The 24,085-nt window shown below is 39.5% G+C and overlaps 1 protein-coding gene across 1 annotated transcript; it reads left to right on the top strand.

Annotated features, from left to right (window-relative positions):
• LOC108678723 (angiotensin-converting enzyme) lies at positions 1-19,978 on the top strand. Its single transcript, XM_018167188.2, has 13 exons — positions 1-117; positions 5,048-5,172; positions 5,494-5,661; positions 6,063-6,159; positions 13,096-13,239; positions 14,458-14,594; positions 15,493-15,645; positions 16,120-16,289; positions 17,254-17,378; positions 17,672-17,915; positions 18,390-18,488; positions 18,918-19,058; positions 19,917-19,978. The coding sequence occupies exons 1-10, from the start codon at positions 36-38 to the stop codon at positions 17,890-17,892; spliced, it is 1,422 nt and encodes a 473-aa protein (XP_018022677.1). The 5' UTR covers positions 1-35; the 3' UTR covers positions 17,893-17,915; positions 18,390-18,488; positions 18,918-19,058; positions 19,917-19,978.
• Positions 19,979-24,085: the final 4,107 nt, after the last annotated feature.

Raw genomic sequence — 24,085 nt, 5'->3', positions numbered from 1 at the left:
TTGAGCGTGGACTGTGTGGTCAGTACTCAGTTGCAATGGTGTGCTTACGGAGGAAGGTGTGTTGTGTGATCGTGACGATCGCTCTGGCGATAGACCTCTGTCACTCACAGGGTGCAGGTAATTTTCTATTAATTTACTTACATTTATTACTTCAATTTGAATATTAAGAAACCACAAGCCGTTCTCTCTGTTTTTTTTTTTCGATCTTTTCCTGCAATGATGTTGGAATGCGAAACCCAATTAGAGTGTACCGTTCAATTCACCTGTTGATCTATAGTTGAACTGACATTTTGTGCAAAGGGTTTTGCAAAGACATTTCATACTGACTACCGTTGGGTGTCAGTATAACGATTTAGCGGTTGGCTGTGTGTAACTACTATACGTGCGGTGGTGAGGTTCCTGTTGTGATGAGCGTGTCCTGAATCAAACCAAATGAATTTACATCCTGTTTGAAAAGTCACATTATACAAGAGAAGATGATTTTCTTACCAGCAGCCAGCATTGAACGAAACCAGGTATTGGTTACTTCACTCGTGTGTGACGTACGAAACTCCGGTTGCCAGTATATACATGTCTCAAGATAGTTTTATCTTCAGATCTGGTTACTGTATTTTTTATATTTACAATACAGTATTTGCTTCCGAAACATTGCATGGATGATACAAGATGTGCTGCTTTGAGTTTAGCCAAGGCAAACTCACTTTCTGCGATAGCCAGCCTCATTTCGTGAAAAGGCTTATAAATCGATTGAATCCGCATCTCGACATTGTTTGAACAATTGCTAATGGATTTTGCACACCTGTATTTCTTGATTATGCTCATCACTGAAGACGTAAGTTTGTTGCCGTTATAACGATTACCGCAATGCCATAACTACTTCTTCTTTTACTTCCATCGACTAACCATCTTTCGGAATGCAAACTAAACTTCAAACCACGAGAGTAACCTAGGTTTATTTCAAAAGAGGAACCTGCTATGACCTCGTGATAAACTGGCGGTCGTCATTATTTGCACTGATAACGAATGGCGGTTGAACTCGGCCGTTTGAAATAGAAGTATTATTTACCACATCGCGTCGACTCACGATTTTTAAAAGGAATGTTACGCAGCCGCTAAAGTCGTCACGTAATGAAAAGTATCCAATTTCTCATCTTTCAGCTCGCCGAAACTTCCGTGTCGCCGGTGTAGAACTAATAAAGTTCAAAATGCTTTTCAATGAAGTCGAAAGTAAGGTCCTGGGCCTAGAAAACCTGTGGGTTCAACGTGCCGTCATGATTAATGGTGCTGCCCGAGGGAGCGTTTTTGGCCCATTCACATGTCGGACGTGTCGAGGTGTTGGAAAGCTTTAACTAAAGCGCTTGCTCGAGGCGTCATATTTTTAAGCTCATGCGTGACATGAGCACGGGAGAAAAGCTCCCGTGAATAACCTCAGCTGTAAAAGGTGCTCTTACCAGGGGACAGTGGCTGATAGTACACCTTTCAAATGCTAACCGCCACTAATTATGAAGCTACTAGCCTCGTGTAAAGGGTTACTGGGTCCTTCCGTGGCCACTATAACCCTAAATAGCAGCAATTCGAATTTGAAAGTTTTACTGGTCAGTACTGTCCCCGTGCACCTAAAATTGTTCAGTTTGGATGGGCATAGGCATACTGTGTCTTATCACTGCTGATCGATATCTACACTAACGAAATCATTCGCCAGCTAATGTTGAATGCGATACAAGTTCTTCACGATCTATGAAAGGTTCGTTAACATGCTGTCATTCACTTACATGTGTGTGTTGAGAGTTTCAATGAGTTCGGTGAAGGATCTTAGATGTTCTGTTAATTTTGTGATGATACCTGGGTACTATATGTTCATGCATTACTATATGCTTAATGTTGATGGTTAAAACAAGCTTTTCGAACCAAGTTCTCGGTTGAGTATATTTCGAGTGTTCAATTCAGGCTGGGCAGGGTCGCAGTTGCTAAATCTTTCAAAAATATTGTTTTGTACGGAAATTTCTATTTTTCCATAGACATATTACTCTTTAATGTATTCGTAAAAACGTAAGCAATTTAGAATGAACTGAAAAACTTTTTCATTGTGTAAAGTCGAAAAAATATAGGGTACGTGAAATTGAGACGAGGACGCCAAATTTTTATGCCTTAATAGATTGATCATGTAGGTATACGTATTTGTTGATTTCATGAAAAAAATGCGAAAAGTTTCCCGAAGGAAATTAGTAAGAACTATTACACGGTGGACCGAACTATATATATGCTTCACGTGCACTGCATGAGGCTAACGGAGGTCACCGCGTGCATGTCGTTGCTGGCGTTTTTATGAGTGATAAGCCTCGCCCTGAACAGTGATCAGGTGACTGCATGGAGTCCAAGCGAAAGTAAACGTCTATTATTAGCGGGGCCGCAAAAACTTGCAAAAATAAACTGCTTCGTGAACTTTTTAACAGCGGTTGCTTGAAAAAAAATGTTAACTACGTGGCTTTTGACAACATTACACCGAAATATTTCGTACAGTTTTATTCTGTAATTTATATTTTGTATGTATCATGCTGGTTTTTAAATAATATTTAATACTATTAAGTAAAATCAAAAGGCTTTATCTATAAATGTAGCGGTAGCGCTGTAGCGGCAAAACCCCGTATCGCTACTTAAATATGTAGCGGGCGCTACCGCTACAATTGCTTAATTGTAGCGCCGCTACCGCTACCGCTACTGATAATGTAGCGGCCGCTAGGAGCGGCCGCTACATGTAGCGCGCTACTGCCCACCTCTGGAATCTAGGCATAGTGTGGTTGGATCTTGCGTTAGAGGACTGTGACTATAGATATGTATGCAGTGGCTATGGACCATCTCGATAAAAAATCTTCGTGTTTTTGGCTAGCTAGTCGATCTGACGGATTATAATTATCTGAACCTGAATTCTGTGCCTTTGATGCTGCATGTAGCCTGGCTTTGACGACATTCTTTATTAGTTCTCTAGATTGTAAGCATTCACGACTGAAGTCACTTGTCCCCTCGGAGGGAACTTCTGACGCGTGTCTGTACTCGTCAGAAGTCTTATGGGATTTCGCGCTTGTAGGGGAATTGTTCCTGAGCGCCCCACCGCTGAGCTCGCGGTGTCTGACTGCAGGACTCAGTTGTGGGGTTAAGTTATTATGTATGTAGGATTCCTTACATTTCCCTTCTCTCTCTCTCTCTCGTGCGGGCGGCCGACCTCCCGTGTAAGCGACCTCTTGTTTGAGTGTCTTCGTTTCTGTTGCTTATCACGGTTTCACCTGTCCCTCCTTGTCACTTTGACATGCTAACGCTGCTTCTTTAGAGCCAGCTTCCCCCGCCCCTTTTGAGTGATAAACAATTTTTGATTTGAGAATCTTTTGATAACTGAGATCTTCCACCTCTTTGGTGATGTTCATCTTGACTTTCGGTGCGAGATAGCTAAATAGCTGAAGCGCTAGTTAACGTTTGGCCATTAAACTAAACTGAAGTCACTTGTACGCAAGGAGCGAGTGGATGCTGTGTACCTCGATTTTGCTAAAGCATTTGACCGTGTTCCGCATGAGCGGCTTTTGAGTAAAGATAAAGTTTTGGGAATAGAGGGAAATAGAATAGAATAGAAGTGTCGGCGTTGAAGACATAGGCCCATGGCCTGTTGCCGATTCTTGAACTTTTCGTGACTTGATTCACAAGGGATCCGACCTTTGGAACCCGATCTTTCCATAACTGACGATTGATTGAGATAGCTGCTGGACTTATTGCCTGCTCCGTAATTTGCTAGGTATTTTAAGACTGAACATATGCTTTGTGCCTTTGATGCTGCATGTAGCCTGGCTTTGACGACACTCTTTATTAGTTCTCTAGATTGTAAGCATCCACGACTGAAGTCACTTGTCCCCTCAGAGGGAACATCTGACACGTGTCTGTACTCGTCAGAAGTCTTATGGGATTTCGCGCTCGTACTGGAATTGTTCCTGAGCGCCCCACTGCTGAGTTCGCGGTGTCTGACTGCAGAACTCAGTTGTCAAGTTATTATGTAGGTAGGATTCCTCACATTTACCTTCTCTCTCTCTCTCTCTCTCTCTCTCTCTCTCTCTCTCGTGCGGGCGGCCGACCTCCTGTGTAAGCGACCTCTTGTTCGAGTGTCTTCGTTTCTGTTGCTTATCACGGTTTCACCTGTCCCTCCTTGTCACTTTGTCACTTTGACATGCTAACGCTGCTCTTTTCGAGCCAGCTTCAGCGGGCTGGACAATTGAGACCTCCCGCCCCTTTTGGGTGGTAAACAATTTTTGATTTGAGAATCTTTTGATAGCTGAGACCATCTACCTCTTTGGTGATATTCATCTTGACTTTCGGTGCGAGATAGCTAAATAGCTGAAGCGCTAGTCAACGTTTGGTCATTAAACTAAACTGAAGTCACTTATACGCAAGGAGCGAGTGGATGCAATGTACCTCGATTTTGCTAAAGCCTTTGACCTTGTTCCGCATGAGCGGCTGTTGAGTAAAGTAAAGTTTTGAGAATAGAGGGAAATGCACTCCAATGGATCAGAGATTTTCTAGTAGATAGACGACAACTTATCAGTATCAACGGAACCGTATCAGACTAGGCAACAATGCGCAGCTAGTGGCGTGCCATGCACAAGGAAGCATTCTTGGGCTTGTTTTCTTCGTTCCTTCTATAAACGTTCTGCCTAAAGTAGTGTCAAGCGTATGCTTTATGTATACCGATGACACACACAAGTTTGTTATACAATTTAGAATATTTCAAGTAAAGTGCAATTGCAAGATGATGTTGATGGTTTAGTTCACTGGGCTGATACATAGCAGCTGCGGCAATCGCTGATATCCACGATGCGCAGTGTGCTGCTAGCGCCTGTATTAGTGTATTACTGGTATCCACGATACGCAGTGTGCTGCACGCGCCTGTATTACTGGTATCCACGATACGCAGTGTGCTGTTCGTTCCAGCATTACTGGTATCCACGATACGCAGTGTGCTGCTCGTGCAAGCATTACTGGTATCCATGATACATATTCTGTGTTGCAGATGAGATAGAAGCTCGTCTGTTCCTGGCGGGTCTGGAGCAGCGGTCGCAGCTCGAGTGCAACAAGCTGGTCGAGGCGTCCTGGAACTATGAGGCCGATCTCAGCGCGGTGAACAATCAGCTTCGGGTATGTTAGATATTTCATCAATTTTGTGATGAGTTGACAATTATCCACGAAATGCTTGATTAACTTCTGGATGACTCCATAGGTACAGTTGTGCTCAATAATTATTACCTAGTAAAATTATGCAGTTCGACAAGGGTCAAATTATCTAATCCGCTTGATTATAATTATTTATGCCTGTGACTATGGAATGAAAGTTACTGAATCGCTAAATTTAGTTGAGAGAGTGTAATATATTTTAGCTAATGCTGACAATTTGTCGCTTTTGACAAGGAAGTAAACGACTGTATTTTATTAATAGAGCGTATTGTTTGGTGGGTGCAGGCGCAGGCGCAGCTGGAGAAGGCTCGCTGGGACAAGGAGCAGTGGGAGCTCGTGACAGGCGAGTGGGGCCACCGCTGGCCAACGCTGCGCAACGAGTCCCTCAGGCGCCAGTTCCGGCACCTGTCCATCCTGGGCACCGCTGCCCTCCCTGAGGACAGGCTAGCTAAGGTGAGTCATTGGGGCGGGTTAGTGGTACGGGACAGGCTTGCCAAAGTGGGCAGTGGGGGACATGCTCGCCAAGGTGGGCAATTGGGGTGAGNTCTCTTATACACATCTAGATGTGTATAAGAGACACCTCTTACGTTGTTCCAGTATAACGACCTCTTACGTTGTTCCAGTATAACGACCACTTACGTTGTTCCAGCATAACGACCTCTTACGTTGTTCCAGTATAACGACCTCTTACGTTGTTCCAGAATAACGACCTCTTACGTTGTTCCAGTATAACGATCTCTTACGTTGTTCCAGTATAACGCCCTCTTACGTTGTTCCAGAATAACCTCTTACGTTGTTCCAGTATAACGACCTCTTACGTTGTTCCAGAATAACGACCTCTTACGTTGTTCCAGTATAACGACCTCGTGAGCGACATGAAGACCACGTACAGCACGGCTAAAATTTGTGACTACAACGACTTCACGAACTGCAACTTACGCCTGGAGCCTAGTGAGTAGTAGGGTTAGAATAGCGATGCTTGTAATCTTTGCACTCAAACAAATTAATAACAAAGTCTAAAAAACTATGCACTTCTGCACTTGTGTGGATCATTATGGGTCGGTTGGGCCCGAAAGAAGCACGTATCAGTACTACGGTATTAATGTTTGTAACTATTTGGACAGTATTACTACTCGATTTGTCTGCGTGTTGCTGCCACGTCATTCGTTCGCCATTTATTCGTGGGAAAATTTGCCCCCCAACCTGCCCCCTTAACCTGCCGGGCCGCTATACGCATGCAGGGCGCGACCGCGTAACTGGACTGCTAGTGCTGCTCTCGGAGAAGTGATCGGGAAATTGTCTAAATAGCACTTTTTCCATTGCGTGGGGCATTTTAACCCAGTTTGGCGCGGATCAGTAATACCTTCGATGTACTAAAAAGTGGGGATCTGCTGAAAATGTAAAAATTATATTTTATTATCCGATATGTCTTGTTGACATGATCCAAAATTCTACCCTGAAGAAAGGGTAACTATACGGGGCCCTTCGTCTTGAGAGGGTATGTATGAGGGTACTATGGAAGGCATTTTCCAAGAGAGGGTAACTCTATGGGAGCCTCCTCCTAGAAAGAGTAGCTCTCGCGAGGCCTCCCACCGAGAGGGTAACTCAGGGTAATTATGATAATTCTACGAGTAGGTGAAAGTTGCAGTAATTCATTTCAACATGAAAGTAAGATTCCTAAATGAAAGTAATGTGACGAAGATGCATACAAAGTAAAGTGAATGGGCATAATAAACTTGCCTTTCATCATATGCAAAATGCAAAGACAAACGCCTCCTATTTTCGAACTACTTCTTATGTAGCATATGATTCAGCTGAAAATTAGTTTAATGTCGATCATCTTAATTCTTAATGTCAGAATGAATCATAATTAATAATTGATCAGCGTACGTGTTTTAATTATATTCGTTCTCACTAGCTATTGCATGCAACAAGTTTTCGGTGGCGAAAAATGTCTCCTGCGATCGCTTATCCAGCTTGGCCGCGTGGTCGCACCTGTGCAAGAAAGACTTAATTGCGGCGACGCGTGCCCTTTGTGTTGATGCTGTACACGCCCCTTGTTCCGCTCTTTAATTTTCCTAACGCGGCTCATTTATTCCTTATTATGCGATGTACGCTGAGTGATACTGCCCGAGACTACTAATAGGATGATAATTATGATTTTGTAATCATAGCAATATATTGGTACCTTGATGTCAGCGTTAAATATAAAGCCATTTATTGGCATGTCACCGTTTCAAGCATGCAGAATTTTAACAGCTAGCTGCGGGTCTCGAACCGCAACTGGATGTTTTATTGCTCTAATCATGGTGATCTTAATCACTCCAAGCTCATGGTCATCATCAACTCGTATCTCACTTTTAGAATTTGAAAGATTAATCGTATAGGTGTTCGCTTATTTTCTACGATCGGGTCTAGAAATACTCTATTGAAATACTACGTTCTAAAATTTTAAAATCGTTTATTTAGAGATTATATGCGGCCTGTGCATGACACTAATACCATTGTATTCTCTGGGAATATATAAGCAAGATTTAGGTTATTCTTATCATGTTTGAAGCTTAGTTTCTATCAAATAAATGCACACAATGTGTCATTGTTCTCAGCTTTTCCTTAGATCGTCCTGAATGAATTAGTAACTTCAGCCTTTGTATGCTAGTAGTCACTTGGGTCTTACTAAATGTATGCAGGAATGGAGTCTGACACAAGGTTACGGTCAAATCCATGTAAGGTGTAAGAAATTCCTGTTACCAAATTGTGATAACCGTTGATATTGTAATGTGAAAACTATGGAATTCCGTTGGCATGGCGAACAATACGTTTTTTTTCGATTTTTAATGCCCCATGTAGAGAAGGTGCGGATAGTTTCGGTATATATGTAATGAAGTGTAAATGCAAGATCAGGAGCGATAATTGATTTATTTTTCTCTATGAATGAATTTTCTACTAAAGATCTCAAGTTTTTCTTCCTTGAAATTACTATGAGGACATATGTCACGCTGTCCAAAAAAATTATTTATTTGAAAACGCAGTCTTGAAATTGATGTTCCTCCGACTCTAACGTAATTGATGGCTATGATATATCCATCCAAGTGGACTGACTCATCGTGAATCCTTCTGGGTTGAGTACTTTCATTCGATTGTAAGGCTAAATGTTGACTTTACCCGCTCTCTGTGCATGTCATTGACATGTTACCTTCTTATTCTTTTAGACTTCAACTGGTTAAGGGATATCATTCAACGTGTAAATGAAAACGTGATTCATTTAACGTTTACATGAAAATGTACCCTATTCACGTGTAGAACAAATGTGCTCCATTCAACGTGTAGAACAATAAGGTGCTTTATTCAACGTGTAGATGTAGATAATAGATAATATAAAAAGACGTCCTATTTTAACGTTTAAATGAAAACCTGCCCCTTTCAACGTGTACAGGCTAAAACTTGCTTCATTCTAAGGGTAGATGAAAACATGCCCCATTCAACATTTGAAAAACATGTAAGCACGCATGTTTATGGTTTATCCTCGATTGGCCTCAGCAAGTTGCAGATTTTCCAGATTCCGCCTCCATTGTTCTATTCTGTCACGAACTTATCCGAATTCTGTTCAACACCGAAGCTGAACCGGCGTGCATGCAGAACAAATGCCATTGTTGCGCTCGGTACGTGACAGCGCTCCGAAGAAACTCGTTCATCTCCGGAATGTCGACATCGTAGTTTAACATACCAATTGCCGCGTGCATGTGTATTCAAATAATATGTCTTGAAGTTTTTCAAATGATTTAATGGTATTTGATCGTGTATAATTAGACAGTTGCTTTTTAAATGGTATAAATTGCATGGGAATTAGACACCGATAAGCTGCGATACTGAAGCTTAAAATTCGATTTCATTCTCATATCGATTGACAATTTGCCGAGTCACGAGCGTCGGTGCAACACAATTTTAGTTAACTTTAATAAAAATTTATAGTTAACAATTGTACAATTTTTAATTTTCAGCATCTTAGGTGGTACCGTACTATTAATATAATTAACAATTTGTTTTTAGTGTTATTTTTTTCTTAAACTTGGATTTGATTTGAGTATCTTGCTTATATTCTAATTAGTTAGCCGAGAAGGTACACTGCATGGATAACGTTCTCTTTGTCTGCCTCACTGAATTAATGAGTACCAAATTGTACTGTGTAGAATGTGCGTAGTTACACACTCATCTACATTACACCCTCATCTGCAATATAATAGATCTGCTTCCTTCACCTTACGTGCAGGATGTTGTATAAATGTTAATAGACCGTATTACTTCAGTCACCTTGGCAGCTTGCTTTTATGTGCTACAATAGGAGTTATAAGCTGGTACCGGTATAGCTAAAGACTTGACCGGGCTAATTAATAGCTGTAGGCATATCCTCGAGCCGCCCCCATTTCTGCAGTGTTGGCAAGTCCCAGTAATGACTACAGTGGTACTGGGGACTTGCCATCAAAAAAAGTTACGAGTTCTATCTCCTTTAGCCAATCACTGACTGCTTTTCAATCTATGCCTACAAATAACAGACAAGAAATTTGCCGCTATGTATACTTCGGCCGCTATGTATACTTCGGCCGCTATGCGCATGTGCCGAAAGGCCACTATATACTATATACCAGCACTTGGACGAGTTTTGAAAGCATGTTCAGAGTTCTCTGTTGCTGCCTACGGTGAAGACGCATTATTTGCTGTGTATAGCAAAATTAGGTATGAATTAATTACTAGCTTTTCTATAATTCTTTTCTATATGTAACTTGTCTGACAAACAGTTTCAAGTTCGTCATTTTTGTTATATTATAGTTACACAACTAAAATTGTTAACACAATTTGCAGCTCATTTCTTCCGATTTGCATAAAGTTAACAATCCTTCAACCTTTTTCAGAGCGAGGACAACTTCGTTATCTTATTCATGCACATACTTGTATCCAAATTATTATAAGATGGCAGAAATTTCTTGATTATATGCGTACAATTTATGACCAGAGAGTGCATTTTTGAATACTTGTATCCACGTCGGAATCGAATGGTCCTTATGCAATATGCATGGTTGCGTGTGTATATGTCTTGCCGCAACAAGCTTCACATTCGCGCCGAAATGCCTCCTTCTTTACATTGATCACAATGACGCTAATTGAGAGTCAAGGCCACAATGTGCTGCGTTCAGCTGTTTTCTCGTTAAAGTCGTTGTGCTGCAATCTTTCCTTGAGTTCTAACTTACGTCAACGTGATGATCATCGCATTCGGTCAAATTTTCTGTCGATGAAAAACACTTTCCATGTTTTTAGCGCATTTTCTCATTTATGGAAAAAAATGCCCTAATGTGCTCGTCATATCCGTCCGTCCGTCCGTCCGTCCGTCTGTCTGTCCGTCCGTGACTTCACGTTTTCGTTGACGAGAACATGCGCTATATCTGTCACTCACTGCAGTGAGTGCTGAGTTATATTTTTTCATGTTAACACCAAATGACACCACAATACACAAAGAGATTTGTGCACCAAGAGATTGACATCTCTTTATTTTGTTTGGGAAATTCAGCGAATGCCAATTAAACACTCGTGGCGCATTTGCGGATCCATAATACTGTTTGATGACATGAACGTTTGCCACGCTTGCCATGAGTATTGCTCAATTCAGATTTAAGTACTTAACGCTCACAACTGNTACTGTTCGATGACATGAACGTTTGCCACGCTTGCCATGAGTATTGCTCAATTCAGATTTAAGTACTTAACGCTCACAACTGACACTAGAGTGCTCAAGCGTACACAGTTCTTGCACTTTCTCTTCCTGTTGCTGTCGCTTTCAATTTGGCACCATAAAGTTTCCCTTTTCTCTTGTCCAAGCGGCAACGATGACCTGCGGTGCGGCGATCTTTTATAGAAGTGTTACGTTAATGGCTAAAAATTCATGTTGCAATTAAAGGGTATGTGTCTAAGTTGTTGTAAGAAGCTTATATTGCTAGAGTCATTCAGGAACGCGGGTAAATGAAGGATTTTGAGATTTTAACAATCCGAGTGAGTACTGGCGTATGAGAAAGATGATGGATGAGCATTGGAATTTTATTTGTAGAGTGTAATGTAGAAGCATGCTTCTTGCACTTCAAGTGAAGCGGTAATTTTATAGTTTTACATGATCAAATAATTTTATTGACAATTTCTGATAAACTGTTGTAAGGAAAGAAAATAAACAAATTAATGAACAAAAAGTTTCGAGTTCCGGAGGAAAAATAATAAATGATAATTTCTGAGCGGAGGCGGCGTAGCTAGGATATAACCTGCTATGCCCTGGCAACCGCGTAGCTTGCAGGGTTGACGGGGCATAGCAGGCATTCAACGAAACCGGTTTTGTAGCGTTTCTTTTTTTCGTACCTTCTCGGTTTCTGCATGATGCTCCCAGCTCTCTACATAACATCGCTCGCATCACTGCTCGTGTCCATGAACACCATATAATAATTCTCATGTTAGCCCGACCACGAAATGTTAATTACTTTTGATCTACTAAACCGATTCTTGTTGAAATTACAAGTTAGGAAATCGCGTCAAATGGTGCGCGATTAAAGATCTTCAGGGCAATTTACTTAATAAGATGCACCTAGTTGAGTTGATTGCCATTCTCAATTAATCTTCAGTAGAAAAAAAAGCTACAATGTGCGCTTTGCAGCCTCGCTGTATCCTTACAGGAATTTTCTTCTGCTGCGTCCTAAGAAAAATTTGCATGCATCTTCTGTAACTTAGAACTGTAAGAACTCCTCCTGATAAATATGCTACATTGTGTTATCATGGTTATGCCACACGTGATTGTGTCGAGTTCAATACACACAATTTGTGAAAGTGCGTAGACATCTGGCTTGAATTTTCGAGGTTCGAAGGATTATTCAGTTTGAGACATGAAAACTGGTTAGTTTGTGTGAATTCTTTAAAATTTTGGCCGTAAATGCGACCAGTCCTTCCGTGACGTACTCTTGTCTTTAAATTTTTTTGTAGCCTGATTCTTCCTCTAAATTAATAATTGGAGAGGACTGAATGGCAACGCTTAAAAAATATAAGATTTCGCCACGCTCTGGCTGAACTTGTACAACCAAGACGCTTCTTCCAACGAATATAATGCGGGTTGCATACAGAACGCAAAGCACGCTGAGAATTTTGCAGACAAGATTTGTTTTATAATTTTACTCTACATTAATTTTAGCTAGCTGAATCTTTCAAAGGTAGTGTTTATTCTCTCGTCTGTCATTCAATTTACCGTGGATACCATTTAAATTTTAAAACAACGTTGTTCCTATGCAAAGCTAAACTTTCAGCAACCTTGATTTTACTGTCGCAAGCTCCTGAAATTATGTTCGAGCTGAATTAACTTTACAAAAGTTTCTCATTAAGCTCTTTCTTGGATCATCATTCATTGTTCTTTCTTGAATCATCATCTGCTGTAATGCCTGTAAACAATAATGTCGTATTGTAATGTCTGAGAACCCTATGACTACCCTAGAACCATCATCGGTGATTGTAATTAAATCATTTGTTCCAGCCCTACTCTATGTACTGACTTGATTCAAACAGCCTTACGGAACTGTGATTCTGATTTGCTATTGTTTCAGAAAAAAACCTTTCAGTAGCCTTTATCTTCGTCTTTTTATTGGTTTGTCATCGTCGTAACAGAGTTTTACATCGTCTTTCCTTGATCAGCTGCAATCAACAGTGAGAGGAGCAAATACGTAACCTCAATGACTGTAATTTCCAGGTTTCGTATTGGCATGCAGGATGCTTATCTGCTAGCAAGTGTGGCATTCGATGCCAATCTCTCAATGAAAAACTTATTGGTCCAGCTTTGAAGAACTAAAATTTATTGTAATCTTCGAACAGATTTGACGCGTATTATGAAGAAGAGCCGCAACTACGATGAGCTTCGGCACGTTTGGGAGGAATGGCGGCTGTCGTCTGGTGCTCTCATGAGGAAAAAGTACGAACAATTCGTCGAGCTCGCCAACGAAGCTGCGCAGCGTAATCGTGAGTATCTGGAAAATTTAACGTTATAATCTTTTAATTTAACGATGTATTTGTCAAAGTTTGTGTTTTGAAGCCCGGCGCTGCAGAAATAAAAGCTGCTGGGGCGCCTATCCGGCTTGCTTATCGTGTTGGGATATTACCTGGACCTGAAAATGTATTCTTAGTAGGAGAACAGCAACGCATTGCAAAATCAGGAGAAAGCATCACAAATCAAATGTCAAAGATTTTCATTTTCAAAAAGAGTTTACTATTTCTTTTTAAAGGACCTGAAATATTTTTTATATTTTGAAATAAGTCAAATGATGCATCTACTAATCTAAGAGATTGAGTTTTTTGTCAACTAGATTTATTGAAGTAGTTTTTTTTAATTGCATATTTGTTTAAATTGCAGCGTTTTTTTAATTGCTATCCAATACTTTTTTTTATTCTAATTTTTTTAGTGATAGCACTTGTAATTTGGTTATATTTCTCTAAAAATGTTATTTTACGTTCATGAAAAATTGCTTTACTCAACTGTTTTATAATCTAAACGAGATGATGAACTGTAGTGAATACTGATATTGTCCTAAGTAATAACTCACTTGGTTGCTGAATTTGCATGCGTTGGATGAGAAGCTCAAATGAACGTGACCCGGTTAGTGTGCGGCTATGTATATGCGCGTTATCAAATTAAAGCATGTATTGATTACCACTTTGAACTGCTATTTTCCAGTATATCATCCGACTAAACTCCATTCGGTGTACCTTAGACTTTCCATCAAATTGCTGCAGGATTACGTAGATTATGTTACGTAGTATACATGATATGTAATTTCCTTTGAGATTAGTATTCTGAATTGGAACTATCAGTCATGTGTGGAACTAATTTCAATTTGTGGTTACTAATATAATTGCATGAGATTACTAAAAAATGTAATTAAAAGAGCCTATAGTCCGCTTACATTATTGCCTATATTAACCTAGCTTGTATTGTTACCTGAAGGTACAGTAGATTGTGCTACCTTTCATTTTTAACTAAATCTAGATTGTGTTACCTCGTATTGTTACCTGAAGGTAGATTGCATCACCTAGTTGCTACCTGAAGGTAGTATCTGAAGGTAGATTGTGTTACCTCTTATTGCTATCGGAAGGTGGAGTGTGTTATCTCTTATTGCGACATGAAGGTAGATTGTGTTACCTTTAAGTGTTCCTTTAAAATAATTGAGGTTGCACCAATAGGGTTTGACAACATGGGCGAGATGTGGCTTTATCCTTACGAGTCACTCACGTTCAAAAGCGACATGAAGAGGCTTTGGCTTCAATTGAAACCGCTATACGAACAACTGCACGCATACGTGCGACGTCGGCTGAGGGAGGTACGTGTCAGTGAAGCATACGTGCGACGTCGGCTGAAGGAGGTACGTGTCATTGATGCATACGTGCGACGTCGGCTGAAGGAGGTACGTGTTGATGAGGATTTCCAGTGAAGCAATCGTAAAAGTTCTCGTTACATTTGGACTGCGCCTCAAAATTTAGTTCTACAATAAAATTTTAGTCTCAATCTCGGCTTTGTTAAAAAATTTCTTTCATTAATCCTCGTGTAAACCATTTTATTTGTAGCATTTGAAAAATCTGGCAGCTGTTGAATGATCGTGCTTACAGTTTCGTATTCGACATCATTCAGAATTTCGACGATTTCCGTATTCGACACTGTACTGATGATTTGTATTGCTCTCTATTCCGCCAGGCACCTTTAGGAACAAATTGTAAAGACATTCACTATCTTTTTTCCTTGGAAAATCATTCAATTGTTTGGAAATTATCATCTGTTGTTACTATTATCAATTTATCAAACTCGTGGAAGTAAATTGATAAAATTTTACGGCACTCGGTTAAGATGAAGTTAACGGCTGTAATTTTACTGACCAAGATTTACGGCTAGACAAATTGAATCTAATGATACACCCATTAATTGTACCGGCACTATACGGTGAAGTTAATGGATGTAATTGTACCGGCTGCAGGTGTACGGGCAAGACAAATTGAATATAATGATATTGTACCGGTACTATACGGTGAAGTTAATGGATGTAATTGTACTGGCTGCATGTGTACGGGCAAGACAAATTTAATATAATGATATTGTACCGGTACTATACGGTGAATGGATGTAATTGATCTGGCTGCAGGTGTACGGGCAAGACAAATTGAATATAATGATATTGTACCGGTACTATACGGTGAAGTTAATGGATGTAATTGTACTGGCTGTAGGTGTACGGACAAGACAAAGTGAGCCGTAGAGGCGCTATACCCGCACACCTACTAGGCAACATGTGGGCCCAGAGCTGGAGCAACATATACGACATCGTGCAGCCGTACCCTAACAAGCCTTCGCTTGACGTCACCCAGTTCATGCAGGCGCAGGTGCGTCTCGTCTCTAGTAATTACAGATTATTTCGCAGAATTTAAAAGTGAAGTTGGTCATTTTTTTAATTGCTCTATAATTCATAACAGGTTAGCTGAAGTATTTGTATTCGTCTATTGAATTTATATCGCAGTTTTAAGCATTCTTAAAAACTGCGTTCATATATAGTTTTTTATCTGCCAAGAAGATATTTCATCTATTAACACTTTTCTGAAGCGTTGTAATTTTTTTTATAAAAAGTATAGTTCATATCATAGTCCAAATTACTCAATCTGTCTCATTTAAATGATGTATGCTCTTGTCTCATATCAATTCGAATTTTACTGCCCGTGTTCCTGAGCGTTCTTTCCGGTCCGCGCTGTGACTGTCTCTGAGCTGAGACTGACTCGTTGCTGTGACTGTCTCGGTCTCTGTGCTGTGATTGTTTCTCGGTGCTGCATTTTATTTAATAATGATGCGTTTCTGTCGTTCAGGGCTACACCCCGGAGCGGATGTTCCGCCTGGCTGACGACTTCTTCCAGTCTCTCAACCTGAGCGCCATGCCGCCCCAGTTCTGGGCGAGGAGCATCATAGAGAAGCCCTTGGGGCGGGAGATGGTGTGTCATGCCTCCGCCTGGGACTTCTGTAACGGCGTCGACTACAGGTAACAAAAAATATAACTCGGTACTCACTGCAGTGAGTGACAGAGAGCGCAATTTCTCAGAATCGACAAAAACGTGAAGTCAGGGACAGACGGTCGGACGGACGGACATGACGAGCACAATAGGGCATTTTTTTCCATAAATGAGAAAATGCGCTAAAAAGACATTTTATACACTGAAGTCTGCAACTGTCGGAAAATATTTTGGACATGTGTTTTTTTCAATACTGGGCAAGAGGCGAGTTCTGCAACGGCGTGGACTTCAGGTAATACTTTGTATGGTTCTTTTCTGAACTGAAGTCTGAAAATTTTCAAGACGAATTCAATTCGCTTAGTGAAGTAGATTGTAAGAAAGCTCCTCAAATTTTCGTTTATTCAGAAAATTGTAAATTCTTTACTGGGAGTGCCTACAATGGCGCTCGGGTTTAGTGGTTAACAATAAATAGTTAAAAATTTAGTAGTACTTTAAAAAATACTAAAGGGCTTCTGCCTAACTTCTTAAACATTGGACGAAACGATAGAGTACTAACTATTTTGGCTCGTACCTTTATTATTAACTACCGTGATACATCAATTTTTAATTCTAGGAATATTGTTACAAATTTAAAGTTATTGTCCATCTGATTTCAACTGGTTTCCAACAAAGAACTGAATTTGATAAAGTCATATCCCTGTCTCTTATACACATCTAGATGTGTATAAGAGACAGACGTACCGTTGTGATCATTAAACGACGTACCGTTGTGATCATTAAACAACGTGCCGTTGTGATCATTAAACAACGTGCCGTTGTGATCATTAAACAACGTGCCGTTGTGATCATTAAACAACGTGCCGTTGTGATCATTAAACGACGTACCGTTGTGATCATTAAACAACGTGCCGTTGTGATCATTAAACAACGTACCGTTGTGATCATTAAACAACGTACCGTTGTGATCATTAAACAACGTGCCGTTGTGATCAGGATCAAGCAGTGCACGGAGGTGAACATGGATTACCTGGTGACGACACATCACGAGATGGGCCACATCCAATACTTCATCCAGTACCGGCACCAGCCGCTCATCTTCAGGGAGGGGGCCAACCCTGGTGAGCTCGAATTTAACCGCCATCAATATTTATCAATCACTATATTACTGGTGTTATTAATATGTGGCAGGAAGTAAATCGCTGTTGAAGGTCATAATCATCACTATTATTTAAGATTTATTTTACAATTAGTTACATTCACTTGAATATGAGACTTGTTAAATTTGCTACTTTAATTGGATACTATACTACATTGATTATAGTCTTCGCATTCGTCTTCTGAATAAGTTTATCTTTATCCGAATATCACTCGATAAGATTGTGCAGTTAAAGAATTTTTTTTTTGTCGTAAGGTTTCCACGAGGCGGTCGGAGATGTGATGTCTCTGAGCGTGTCCACGCCACGTCACCTCAAAAACATCGGCCTGCTCGACGACATCGTCATTGACCGCGAGAGTGACATCAACTTTTTGATGTTGATGGCCCTGGACAAGGTGGTGTTCCTGCCCTTCGGTTACCTCATGGACAGATGGCGCTGGGATGTCTTCAACGGCAACACTTATCCTGATGATTAGAACTGTCACTGGTGGGACCTGAGGTGAGGCGGTAACACTTACCCCGATGATTAGAACTGTCACTGGTGGGACCTGAGGTGAGGCGGTAACACTTACCTGATGATTGGAACTGCCACATGTCCCGACACTTCAGGTCAGAAACTTTTAAATTGCAATACTGAAAAGATGGCGTATTTTTCAATACTTCCTCACAGTTCATAAATTGAGTGGCTTTTGGTTGTACGGTGTCCTTCGTTTTTGTGAGTTTGAAAATCATGTGTTATCAGTGTTATCATTAAATAATCCATTTGTAATTTGCTTTGCTTCAATAAATCGCGCGTTCGAACCTAATTTAACCATACGTCAAGCAGCGTTATTCATTGTGATACTTAACCGTATGAGGATAAATTACTTAACTTGGCAAAGGAACTGAACTACGATTTCTTTGGGATCTGAGGTACAATGATTTTCTGACCATTTTTATCATTGTAATCGATTGTTAATTTAATGTCATTCAGATACGAGATTCAAGGCGTTCGGCCGCCACGCAAGCGCTCGTCGGTCGACTTCGATCCTGGCGCTAAATTCCACGTTGCAGCAAATGTACCATACGTGAGGTGAGCTTGCTTACTAAGTTATTTATTGTTTTTTGAGTAGTCTATCTTTACTGTAGAAATTTATTTAAAATAGTGCGTTCGAAGTCTGGCATCACAAATAAATAGGGGCTGTTCGGTCTCGTAGCCACGATACCTCCTTGTCGCGATATTACACCTGCACGTTATTATCCCGAGCAAAGCCGGGTTCAACGTGTCTCTGTCGAAAAAAATATTAATTATGATGATTTTGTGGTTTAAATCTGCCTTGATTCAATGATCCGTGTTCTGAAATGGGAGCGACGCTCTGACACCTTACAGTTCATTCAGGTCTGCGGAGCTTGTAGGTGTGTCCAATGCCGATGAAATCTAAGAAAATCAAGCTGATGTCCCTAGATGATTTCAAATCCGTATAATCTAAACTCAAATTTAATTCCCCGTTTCATCCTTTAGGTACTTCGTGGCATTCGTACTTCAGTTTCAGTTCCACAAAGCGCTGTGTCAAAAGGCAGGTCAGTACAGCAAGTTTGACCCGGCGCTGCCACTCCACCACTGCAACATCTATCGGTCCGCTGCCGCCGGCAATGCGCTAGGGTCAGTACGAAACCCATACTCACAATTAGATTTCAAAAATAATTACTAATAATAATTATTAATAGAATGAATAATAATAAAAATAATAATTAATGATCATTATTGTTAATAAAAGATGATACTAATTCAATAATAGAGAGAATATCATTTGAAATTTCTGCCTTTCTTCCAATTCATGTTCTTTTTATATGAAGTTTAATCTTTTCTTGTGTGGTACAATGATAAAAAATTTTATTCCTGAAAATTAATGTTCTTTCTGTTTCTTTATGCCCACCCTGGCGTTGTTTGAGGTATGCTGGTTGATTTTTAATTTGTGTTTAACTATAATCTAGTGATAATGGTGGCATAGACAAACTTGCAAGTCAGCTCGATTATATATAGTCAGTTAAGGTAATGTCAGTGTCACGCAAGGCGCCGTCCGTCAATAGAAATGATATATTTTACTTGAAAATCTGAATCGCGTCGTACATGTCGACGTTGTTTCAACTTTGAAATCGCGTGAATACTATGACATTCATGATAGAACATGTTAACCTGATGAACCTTTTATAAATTTAACGTCAGAATTTAACGCGGTTTCAACGTCAAACCAACGTCGAAATGTACGACGTAGAAAAAAATACGTCGATTCCCTTTTCATTTTGGAATGATATTCGACGTTATTTCAACTACGTGAAGCTCTTTGTTTCAACCTGACATTGTCTGCTGGGAAGTTGTTAGTTAACGATGTATGTAAACCGGTATTTAATGATGGATGCAAGCCACTAGTTAATGATGGATGCAAGCCAATAGTGTATGATAGATATATGCTGGTAGTTATTGCTTGCTACAAAAAGTTGTACGGTTTGTCCCCCACAGCGACATGCTGAGGTTAGGAGCCTCGAAGCCGTGGCCGGAAGCACTGGAGGCTCTCACGGGCACGCGCGTCAGATGAATAGAAATTATTTAAAGTTAATCCAGCGTCCCGGTGAGTACATCGGCTGGCAGGCAGACAGTGAATTGTTTGGTCTGAGACGAACTCTTTAGTGTTAACATAAGTTGTTAATAGTGATTCACTAACATTTATGTAAATATATTATTGAAAGATGGTACATGACTTTGGTGCACAGCAAATTAAATGTGAGTCACCAGAGAAATGAAGTATATTGGTCGCGATATGTTCGTTAACTCCTAAATATTTTGCAGAGGACGAATTGTGCAGCAGTCACGCTGCAGGTTCCGTCTACCTGCACACAATCCTGCTCACGGCAGCCATCTTGGCATCGTTAGTGCACCTCACATCGTTTGTGCATCTGCGGTAGTGTTGTGACTGTCACTTACAGCAGCAGTTAGTGCCGTGACTGTCTTAGTTCATGAATATATTTCTAATTTCGAAACAAAGGAAACAAGTGTTATAAAGTATGCCCTAAATAAGTCTTTAATTAAGAGGAAGCTTGGAGCGAACTATTCGGATTCAAAATAGGTTTCAAACTGGAGATTTCAAGTATACGCTAGGCTATGCCATAGTTATTTTGAATCCTAGATTATTAAGTGGCGTACTTATATCTGTTCATAATTTAACTTAACGGGACATATGTTTAACGGGACTTTAGCTTCTCTGATAACATTTCAGTGTTATTTCCTTATCAATTTTGTATACAGATTTAATCAATGCTTTACACAGACATGTTGCCGTTTTCCTTCAAAAAAATTTTCTATAGAGAAAATGAAAATAACTGAAGTGCTTAAATGTTAAGGTAAATGAATATTTTGGTAAACGAGCTATCAAATGTTACAGTAAATACATTTTAGAATTGATTAACTAGTTGTTGAATCATTTAGTCTTCATTGATGTGATGGAAATGTCTTTATTGGCGCTAGCGTTCACCACAATAATCAATGCATCATTCTCTGCAAGATGTTTTGAACTTTTCGTCCTCCTAGAGAGTAAGTCATAGATTCAATTTGTAAACGATATTTAGTTCGTTTATTAGCGTAAAATGTCTGCATTTTTTCTCAGTCGGCCTTGCAATTATTGATGTATAAATAATGCAGTTGAACTTCCACTAGGCTTACTGCATCCATATGCTGTTAAAACTAAACATTCTTGTTTAAACTCGTGCGTGGCAAAGAGCCTATTTGGGCCTATAACGTCTGCTTCATAATACTTTAGGCTTTTGGCTCTCTTCTCTTATCCTTCATTCAGTACCAAGTAGTTACATTATCATGTTAGTTCATCAATTTTAAATAAAACTGAACATCGTTTGTCCTAATATTTTGATTTAATTTCCGTCTCCCGTTATGGGAAAAACATTTAATTTCCCGAGCCTTCTTCTTTCAAGGTATCGTATTCGTTTTCAAGCCATTATACACAATAAAAGTACTATATATAAGTGCCTGAACTAACAAAACCGTCAAAAATAGTTCGTTCAATTTACTTTTGTCGAAATATTATGAGTATGTATTAAACCAATTCTTATTTTGACAAGTTTAAATGAACTATTTCAGCTTCCTGTTCTTTGAAAATTCAAGTGGACGTTACGGCTACTATACCGTTATTAATTCCTCTGTACAATATCAATTGTTATCTATCATAACCAAGGCCATGCCATATATCTCTGATAATAATCGAATGATGAATCCCGTGCTAGTTAACAACGCTTGTTCTAATAATACGGAATGTTCATTATTCATGTATAAACTTGTAAGACAGTACAAAGTGAACGAATGGAAAATGTTCAACCTCAAATATTCTCAAATGTCCATTACATCTTAAGTCGCTTTTCACTGAGAATGGTGAGCCTAATTGCAATGTAGTGTATGCTATACCGTTATTAATTCCTCTGTACAATATCAATTGTTATCTATCATAACCAAGGCCATGCCATATACCTCTGATAATAAACGAATGATGAATCCCGTGCTAGTTAACAACGCTTGTTCTAATAATACGAAATATTCATTATTCATGTATAAACTTGTGAGACAGTACAAAGTGAACGAATGGAAAATGTAAAACCTCAAATATTCTCTCATGTCCATTACATCTTAAGTCGCTTTTCACGGAGAATGGAGAGTGTAATTGCAATGTAGTGTATGCTCATATAAATGCGCGAGACATTGTCCAAGTAGCGATGCACTGCAACATTGATACGCCCGCTTTTTGCTTGCGCTGTCCGTGGGTCACTATTTGTGACCCATTCGATTATTTGGTACTTCAGTAGAAGTGATCAATTGATGTGATGTGGCAAAAAGTGAATGAGGGACTTGAATATGACATTAAATGTCAGAAATTTCAAGGTTAAAATGAGAAGCCCGCAACACGCACTTTTTTACTAGCAAGATACAAATCAATGCAGAGAGAATGTAGCATGCGCTATGATGCTTAGTGTAACAAATCTATGTTGCCCAAAACTCCATCGTCGAGGCTTTTCTATCACGAGAACCGCACCATTTTTTGTAATGGTTCACAATACGTTATGAGTTTCATTGTCAGTCGAGGTAATGGCATGTATGACTTCGACTACAACCTTATGACAACCTTATCCTTGAGGTTAGTTCATTTTTAAACAAAATTATATTTGAGAATTAAACGTGAATTTCACTCCTCCAATTCACTGCATGTTGAAATGTAATTTTAAGCATCATAAGTGATGAGTTTAACTTACTGGATATTTCTTTAATTGCTGTATTCGTAGAAACGCGTCATGAAGAAATGTCTTGAATACATTCTTTATTATTGGACAAAATTATAAGATTTGAAAACACCGATCACCATCAGTCACTGTAGAAACGATTCACCGATTGTGTGAATGTAGTAGAGATAGCGAGAAGGAGAGGAGGTAATGCTAAACTTAATGATTTCATAAATAACTACGATTGTAGGAATAACTTAGCGACAACGCTTTCGTTAATAACATTTTAGCAGCTTACACTCAGATTATGTCCAAGACATATAATACTTGAAACGCACTGATGCAAATGTTAATAATTTCAACATACATTTGTAAAAGAATATTAACTTTAGTTTGAAGAATATTAATTTTGTTTTGATTTACTGAAGTGGTTCATCTGGGTTTATTGGCAGGGTAATGATCTTAAAAACTGATTTGACTTTCGTAAAAATAAAGCTCGTGCAACTATAAACGATTTTTTTCAAAGTAGTGGCCAAATCAATGCTGATACGAAAGCATATCAGAGAAACTGAGTTTTTCATGAATATATTAAATGCATTTTACAAACGTTTACAAATACGGATATTCAAGATAGCTGTAATATTCCATACGAGTATAAAAAGCCTATATAATAACGGCAAGAAACGGGCATCTTAACAATCTACCTAGGAACATAGACTATACGTAACGCAATAGAATACTTGAACATTCATTCTTCGAAACTCACATTGGCTCGGTAAAACCTTTCAGCAGAATAGCCATCATGCAAGCGTTTCAACAAATAAGAAAATTATTTAATCTTATTACAGCCGACACAAAATATAAAATCAACCGAAACTCCTCGGCTAACTGAATTTTTTCATAACTCGGACAGCAAAGAAATTCACGTTTTGTTGACATTTTTACAAAAAATCTCACGGTTGGAAATATATTCCCGAGATCAGAACCTTGAGCTCTCGAATGTGTCGGCTTCAACATCGAGATAACGGATGAGCTTGGCAAGATTGTATCGAGTTAGTAATGACAAAGCGAGTTTCATAATAACGTGGATGAATGTTATTTCAAAATGTGTACTTTTTTTAATTCATCCCATATTTCACGTATGATTCAGTTTACATGCCGAAGACTTATGCTAACAAAGCACATTGAGTTACGTGGGTGGAAGACGAGCTTATTCCTCATATACGACCAGTTATTGATGGAGAAATTACATGCTCCAGTTTCAAATCCGTACTGTACGTAAATATACGTACTGTACGTAAATATACGTAGGTACTGTACGTAAATATACGTACTGCATGTGCGTAAATGCATAGCGAACAGAAGTGCATTGCACTAATTTCTTGTTTCATTACCGAACGTTTAGGACAGAGC

The sequence above is a fragment of the Hyalella azteca genome, unplaced genomic scaffold, assembly GCF_000764305.2.
Source record: "Hyalella azteca isolate HAZT.00-mixed unplaced genomic scaffold, Hazt_2.0.2 contig15162, whole genome shotgun sequence".
NCBI classification, from domain to species: Eukaryota; Metazoa; Arthropoda; class Malacostraca; order Amphipoda; family Hyalellidae; genus Hyalella; species Hyalella azteca.
Note: the sequence above shows the minus strand (reverse complement) of the source record. Positions and strands in the feature narration are given on the sequence as shown.

Bases quoted from the DNA above. Each gene is read 5' to 3' on its own strand.
- LOC108678723 (XM_018167188.2), top strand. From the start codon at position 36: ATGGTGTGCTTACGGAGGAAGGTGTGTTGTGTGATCGTGACGATCGCT. The intron at 6,160-13,095 runs GTGAGTAGTAGG...ATCTTCGAACAG, and splicing joins CAACTTACGCCTGGAGCCTA to ATTTGACGCGTATTATGAAG. The intron at 14,595-15,492 runs GTACGTGTCAGT...TACTGGCTGTAG, and splicing joins TGCGACGTCGGCTGAGGGAG to GTGTACGGACAAGACAAAGT.